Source organism: Notamacropus eugenii, chromosome 1 (assembly GCF_028372415.1).
Source record: "Notamacropus eugenii isolate mMacEug1 chromosome 1, mMacEug1.pri_v2, whole genome shotgun sequence".
Taxonomy (NCBI): domain Eukaryota; kingdom Metazoa; phylum Chordata; class Mammalia; order Diprotodontia; family Macropodidae; genus Notamacropus; species Notamacropus eugenii.
The window spans coordinates 365,588,384-365,596,168 of NC_092872.1; the positions used below are offsets into that span (position 1 = coordinate 365,588,384).

The 7,785-nt window shown below is 54.6% G+C and overlaps 1 protein-coding gene across 1 annotated transcript; it reads left to right on the plus strand.

Annotated features, from left to right (window-relative positions):
* Positions 1–3,117: 3,117 nt before the first annotated feature.
* On the plus strand, positions 3,118–6,972 carry EGR1 (early growth response 1). The gene is made up of 2 exons (XM_072630415.1): positions 3,118–3,685; positions 4,420–6,972. The coding sequence occupies exons 1-2, from the start codon at positions 3,406–3,408 to the stop codon at positions 5,718–5,720; spliced, it is 1,581 nt and encodes a 526-aa protein (XP_072486516.1). The 5' UTR covers positions 3,118–3,405; the 3' UTR covers positions 5,721–6,972.
* The last annotated feature ends 813 nt before the right edge of the window (positions 6,973–7,785 follow it).

A 7,785-nucleotide genomic window follows, 5' to 3' on the forward strand; every position in this document is an offset into this window, starting at 1 on the left:
TGATGACGGATCCGAATTCTCAGACCAAGCTATCTCTGGGGCTTTCACAAGAACCCTGGAGAGGCACCAGAGTGCTATTTGCATAACGGCCTAAATGTCTGAGTATATTCTCCCTAAACAGGATTTCAGACCCTGGAGTTTCCAAGCTTCTATTCCCTAGACTATTTTTGATTGTTTGGACTCTGCCCTTGATTCTCACCCACTCAACCCACAAAGGAATGGGCTTCAGGGGCAACGTGGGATTTCATATAGATATTACAGAGAACTTTATGCCAGCCAAGTTATTACCTTTTGCCTCCTTAGAGAAAGGTTTTCAGGAAAAAAAAAAAAAAGAATCAACCACCTGTAATGCTTTAAGAGCAGACCACCAGGGGCCCAGAGGCTAGATGGCATGGCCTTGGGAGAGTCCTATCAGTTTCACAATAATCAAATATCACAATTTATTAACCCTTCTGGGGCCCACTAGTTGTAAGTATATCACACCTGTATGCTGGAAGGGGCAAATAGGGCAGATGTAGTTGGGGAGGAGTAGGTAAATTACTCTCTTGGGGTGGGTGGGGAGAGTTTAAGCCAGGATCCTTTTAAAATCTGGATAATAAAAAGCTTGCAAAGCTTAAAATTGCAGAGACTTTTGAGACACCTTGTATAAAATGGAGTTTCATTCCCAGGCTGATTAAAAGGAAGAGAAAAAACGCACAGAAAGAAAGTGGAGAAAATCTTTTCTTCTTAAAATTTAAAGAAAGCCCTTCATCGGCTACTTCAAGTGTGACTGACAGCTAGGTTCTCGGAGACCCTGGCTCCTATCCTTTTTCTGATCTCAGTAACCCCAAGGGTTGCTCCATGCTTCGGTTTCTTTTTTCCATCCCCAAAAAACACTTCCCTTAGATTAAGGCAATAGCTTAGTTGGGCTGGGGATGCAACGCTAGGGGGAATCCTGGAGATCTGCCCCCGACCCAAGATGAAGAGGCTTCACTCCTCCAAGGAAATTTTCCTCCTTGGTACGAGAAAGGAAGGACGCAGCGGAATGGGCCAGTGGGATGGAGGTGGTACTGGTGGTGGAGAGTGCCCGTTATTTTGGAGGAGGGAGGGGGGCAGGGGAAGTTTCCTTGTAGTTATCTTGGTCCTGAGGAGCCCAGCAGAAATTCCCTGCTCTTATTTCTTTGCCCCTAGAAAAGGGAGGGGGCACTAGTGGGGGCGGCTGGCTCCGGCTTCCAGCCCCGGCAGCAGTGGGAAGATCCCGGTGTCTGGCTGCCTCGGCGGCGGATCCCCGGGGACTGCGGGGGGAGCCCGAGCTGGCGGCGCCTGCTCACTTCGCGTTCACTGCGTCGGAGGCTCCCCTAGCCTGGCCGGGTGCCCAGCAGCTCCGGGAGGAGGGGACCGAAAGCGGCGGTGAAAGGCCTCTCTCGGCTCCCCCCGCCCGCCTCTCCTCCTCTCTCTGCTTTCCTTTTGGTCCCAAGAGACTGGAGTGACCGCTTCAACCCCTAACCTCTGCACCCTCTGGCCAGAGACGGGAAGGGGGCAGCATTGAGTCTACATGCCCCCCACCCCCAAACTGGGGCGGCTGGACCGAGCCTCCGGGCTCCCTCCATCACTGAGGGGCCCGCCCCAGCTTTCTGCAGCCCTTGTTTTCCCAAACAGATCTGGACGCACCGCCCCCCATCCTCATCTTCCTCCCCATTCCCCGGTCCTCCGCAGAGGCCAGCTTCAGGCTTACACTATGGGGGGGAGGGGGAACCTTCCTCCACTGGGCTCCGCTCCCCCATCTCCCTAGGACTCTGCCTCAGAGCTCCAGGAGAACCCGGTGCTGGAGAGGTAGTGCGGAGGAGGGGGGAGGTGGCGACCCCTGGCCCTGAAAAAACGGGATTCCCTCCAGCCCCACACTATTGCCCAAGCGGAAACACGTCTGCCTGGCTCCAAGGGGGCTGGAAAGGGAGCTTCCCCGCCTTTTCTGCTGGAGGAGCCGGCGAGGGGGCGAGGGTCTCGGGCTCTTACGGCTCGGTGTCCCAGTTACGTCCCCTTCAAAAGGCTCCTAAAAGGCGGCTCCGGAAGGATTTCTACCCCCGACCCGACCTGGCCCGGGCTGACCCCCATACTCCCAAGGCTAACCTGGGGGCAGTCACTAACTCCTGCCGTCGCCAACAGGTGCATGGAATGAGCTACCCCCGCCCCTCCTATCCCACGGGGACTAGGGCTACTACAAAGGAGGTGGGGGCTGCATGCAAAAGAGGAGTGGAGAAGTCCCAGCCTCAGTTTCCCTTTTCTCCCCCAGGGGCACCCCTTCTCCCACGGCCTCACACCACGGGAGTCGTTGCCCCGCCCCTCCCAGCCTCGGCTTCTGCCCTCTTTGCCCAGTCTACTCCTCCCCTGCCCGCTCGGCTCTCACGGTCCCAGGAGGTGGGCGGGTAAACCCGGGGATGACGGCTGAGCTCCCGAGCCCGGGCTCGCCCTCGCCCCCGCCCCAGGGACCGGGGTTTCCCAGCCTCCCCAGCCTAGGGCAACAGTCCCCGTGGGGAAGTCGGCCGGCGCTGCCGGGCCCTGGTGCTGCGGGATCCCGGCCGGACCCCCGCCCCCCACTTTGCCTCGCTTGCGCTCCCCTCTCTCGGTACAAGCCGGGAAGGAGGAGGGGGGAGGAGGGAGGGAGCGAGCGAAGTGCAGGGGCCCGGAAGCACCATATATGGAGCAGGAAGGATCCCCCGCCGGAACCGACCTTATTTGGGCAGTGCCTTATTTGGTGTGGCCCAATATGGCCCGGCTGCCCGGGGCTTCCGGCAGAGGCGGGGTGGGAGGGGGGAGTGGGAGGAGGAAACCGAGGCCTGGGGGTTGGGGAAAACACCGCCCCGGCCCGGGCCCCAGCGGGCTTGATGGAGCCCCGGAGCCTCGGCGTGGGCCCCGGGGGTCTCCGGCTCAGGCTCTGGCCCCGGGATCCCCGGAGTCCAGGGGGTCAGGGAGAGCGGGGGGAGGGGAGGCAAGAGGGGAGGCCTCGCGTCACGTCGGGTCCTCCTGTCCCGCCCTGCCATATAAGGGCTTCCTGCTTCCCATATATAGCCATGTACGTCAGGAAGGGGGAGGAGCCTCACAACTCCAAACCCTTCAAATAGAGGCGGATCCGGGGGAGTTGCGAGAGATTCCAGGCAGCAGAAGTGGGGGAGCCGCCGCAGCCGTCGCCACCGCAGCAGCAGCAACAAGCCGCCGCAGCCGCCGGGACCAGCCCCAGCCTCCGCAAACAGCAGCAGCGCCACCTCCGCACTCAGCAGCCTGCGGGGGCAGAGCCCGGAGGAAGCCCCCTCAAAAAAAAATACATTTTCTGCCTCCTTACCATGCTCCACTGAACCCCGCATGTGAACTGCCCAGTCTCCCCGCACAAGTGCCCCTCCGGCCCTAACCCCCGCGCCCGCCCGGTCCAGAATGGCTGCGGCCAAGGCAGAGATGCAGCTGATGTCCCCGCTGCAGATCTCAGATCCCTTCGGCTCGTTCCCTCACTCCCCCACTATGGACAACTATCCCAAGCTGGAGGAGATGATGCTGCTGAGCTCGGGGGGCCCCCAGTTTCTTGGCGCCGCCGGCGGACCTCCTGAAGGCAGCGGTGGTGGGGGAGGTGGTGGAGGAGGCAGCAGCAGCGGCAGCACCGGTGGTTTTAATCCCCCCGGGGAAGCTGGGGAGCAGCACTTCGAGCACCTGGCTGCAGGTAAGCGGTGGCCCAGAGCGACGGACTTCCTTCCCCTAGCCTCTCCTCCCGCCCCCGGGTTCTTTGCCACTATTAGGAAGAGGCTCTTTCCTAGCCTTCCTAGAGCAGACAAACCAAAACCAAAAAAAAAAAAGGTCCCCATCCCGTCTTCTCAGTCCCCGGGGGTTTGTGCCCGGGAGGGAGTTTGTCTAAGGAAGACGCGGTACCCACTATCCCGTCTGTCTGAGGCCAAGTACTGCCCTGGACCCGGGCATGCCCGCTGGAGGATCCCTGGGCTGTTGTTTTGGCTGGAGCTGTGCTGGGGCTGCGTGGGTGGGGGTGGAGGAGGACTTGTTTTGAGGAGGAAAAATGAGCTCTCTAGACAGGAGCCAAACCCTGTCCCCCTATAGAAAGGGACTGATGCACTGGGCTGGGAATTCTCCGAGAAGAAGGGGGAGGGTGGGGGGGGTCCTGGTGTTGCTGGGGCGGCGGCAGGACTAGCTGGGAATCCCTTGCCTACCGTGATGCGGAGCCCTGGTAACTGCAGTAGAGGGGGGATTCTCCATATTTGCGTCAGCTGTTGTTGAAATGGGCTCTGCCGCTGGAGCTCTTCCAGGAACATTGCAATCTGCTGCTATCAATTATTAACCAGCCCAGTAGTCAATGGCAGCAGCGGCCGCCAGGAGCAGCTCTCTACCTCTCCAAATAAGATCTTGCTCCAGTAACACGGATTGTTCTCTTTTCCTCCTCACTAGACACTTTTCCTGACATCCCACTGAATACGGAGAAGGTGCTATCGGAGACAAGCTACCCTAATCAACCCACCCGGTTGCCCCCAATTACCTACACTGGCCGATTCTCCTTGGAGCCAGCCCCCAACAGTGGCAACACTCTGTGGCCAGAGCCACTTTTCAGCCTGGTCAGTGGACTTGTGAGCATGAGTAACCCACCGGCTACCTCTTCGGCAGCCCCATCTCCAACAGCTTCCTCTTCCTCTTCCTCACAGAGTCCCCCACTGAGCTGTGCTGTGCAATCCAGTGAGAACAGCCCTATCTACTCAGCAGCTCCCACATTTCCTACTCCTAACCCTGAGATCTTTCCTGAGCCACAAAACCAGGCCTTCCCTAACTCAGCAGGCTCAGCTATCCAATACCCACCACCTGCTTATCCCACGTCCAAGGGCAGCTTCCAGGTGCCCATAATCCCAGACTATCTGTTCCCACAGCAGCAGGGTGAGTTGGGGTTGGTCCCTCCAGATCAGAAACCCTTTCCAAGCTTGGAGAGCCGAACCCAGCCTTCCCTCACCCCATTGTCCACCATCAAGGCTTTTGCCACACAGACTGGCTCACAAGATCTGAAGACCCTCAACACCACCTATCAGTCTCAGCTTGTCAAGCCAAGTCGAATGCGCAAGTACCCTAACAGACCCAGCAAGACACCCCCCCACGAGCGTCCCTACGCCTGCCCCGTGGAGTCCTGTGACAGGCGCTTTTCTCGTTCTGATGAGCTGACTCGCCATATCCGAATCCACACAGGCCAGAAGCCCTTCCAGTGCCGCATCTGCATGCGAAATTTCAGCCGAAGTGATCACCTCACCACTCACATCCGTACTCACACGGGAGAGAAGCCCTTTGCCTGTGATATCTGTGGGAGAAAGTTTGCTCGGAGTGATGAGCGCAAGAGGCACACAAAGATTCACCTTCGACAGAAAGAAAAGAAAGCAGACAAGGGTGTCTCAGCCTCTGTGGCCTCCTCCTCCCTCTCTTCATACCCATCCCCTGTCACTACCTCCTACCCATCCCCTGCTACCACTTCCTACCCATCTCCAGTACCCACCTCCTATTCTTCTCCTGTGTCATCATCCTACCCCTCTCCAGCGCACAGTGGCTTCCCCTCACCCTCTGTGGCTACCACGTACTCCTCTGTCACTTCTGCCTTTCCACCCCAAGGTATTACCAGCTTCCCCTCCTCAGCCGTCACCAACTCCTTCAGCGCGTCAACAGCGCTTTCGGACATGACGGCCACATTTTCTCCCAGGACAATTGAAATATGCTAAAAAAACCCCAACAAAACAAAACCAAAAACAAACCCCTACATGAGACTCAACTGGGACAGGAGGGGAAGATGGCCAGGTGGGAAAAGGGGGAGGACTCATACCTTAAAGAGTTCTGACCCTGCTTCCCAGTCCCCAAAATATGAGTGGGGAATATTCATCAATAACCCTTTCTACCCTGTTTCCCTTTCTCATCATCCCCTATTACCCTTTGACTTCAGCTGCCTGAAACAACCATGTCCAAGTTCTTCACCTTCTATTCAAAGGACTTGACTTGCATGGATTTTGGATATATCATTTCAGTTTCATTTCCATCACTGCCCTCCCTATCTCTCCCTTTGATGCTAGAAAATTGAGTTGGTAAGATGGGGAAACTGAGCTTTGAAGCCTCAGCCCCTTTCCTTTTTGCCCCTGTACAGTGTCCGTGCCATGGATTTTGTTTTTCTTGGGGTACTCTTGATGTGAAGACAATTTGCATATTCATATTGTAATTATTTGGAAACTAGGACCTCATTTTGTTTAAGGGGGAAAAAGACAAAGAAAAACGTTGAGCAATGGTGATTCTTTTTTTTTGTGAGATGCTGTGATGATGAGTTTGAAGCTTCTTTTTGAAACAGCAATTTTTAGGTATTATTCAGCATGTGTCAGAGTGATGTTCCGTTTACTTTGTAAATATCAAACCAACTTGTACTCTCACATGTGGCAAAAAAAAAGTTGTTTTTTTTCCGTTCCCCCCCCCCCCCTTATTTTGTTTTCAAAGTTCCATGTCTTGGTGCCTTTTTGTGTGAATGCCTCGCTGACGCCTTGACACGTACAGTTGTGTAGGAATGAGTATTATTACCCACCTCTGGCCTTAATGGGGTGGGGAGGCAGGGAAAGACGATTCCAGGGAGGCTTTGGGAGCAAGAATGGGGAAAGAGGGCTGAGCTCTGCTTTCATTTCTCCGGAATGTAAGCAGCAAAAAAACAAAAACTAAACTAAATCTGAACTCTCAAAAGTCTATTTTTGTAACTGAAAATGTAAATTTATAAATATATTCAGGAGTTGGAATGTTGTAGTTTACCTACTGAGTAGGCAGCGGATTTTTTGTATGTTATGAACATGCAGTTCATTATTTTGTGGTTTTATTTTTACTTTGTAATTGTGTTTGCTTAAACAAAGTGACTGTTTGGCTTATAAAACACATTGAATGCGCTTTACTGCCAATGGGATATGTGGTGTACTATCCTTCAGAAAATTAAAAAGAAAATAAAGAGTTGTGGTTGGATGCATTTTTCCCAAGAGGAGGAAAGAACCTAAACAGTGGTTCTAGTTGAGGCAGACTGGGGATTTTCTGAAGGCCCTAGGGGAGACTGAGGCCTTTTCTGACTAGGGTAGCCTAGAAGAGGGGGGTGGAGGGAGGAGAGGGGAGGATTACAATTTGTCTAGTTTCTTCTGGCTTAGTCTACACTGACAGGGGGGGAAGTCCTTTGGGGCTTGAAGACAGTGTGGTTGTTGCTAACTTTGGCTGGGTCCCAGCTTGCTGCCAATCTCTGGGGAAAGCCCCTAGCACTCTTCCTTGTGTGACTCCTGCCAAAAGTGGGGAGGGGAGGAGTATCAGACCAGTAAGAGAGTATGAGGATGCTCGCCTTGAGGACTCTGGGGAAAGATAGCCAGGGTTTGTTGGAGAGTAGGGTCTGTGCCCTTCTCTCTGTTCACTTGAGTTGTGGAAATCAGAGGTCAAGGGAATTACTGCTGCCATGTCACCCTATAAAAGATGTTTTTTTGAAAGGGGTTGAGGGCCTAAAATATACTTTGGGACACTGTGAAACCAAGATGAAGGCCAGGCCAGGCCTGGTCTGGGTCTACCCATCTACTAGCTGTCTGGGGTGGGGAAAAATAGAAAGAGAAAACCAATTCTTAAGCCAAGAGGCCTTCCAGGAAGAAAAACTTGTCCATTTGCCAGCTGGAGCCAATACACACCCCTAGCAGTAGCCAAGGGAGCAAGGCAATGAGGCAAACAAAGCATGTCAAGGTTGATGTCAAGGGTCTCTGGTTACTGCCAGGACAGTCTCTGGAATAGAGAAGT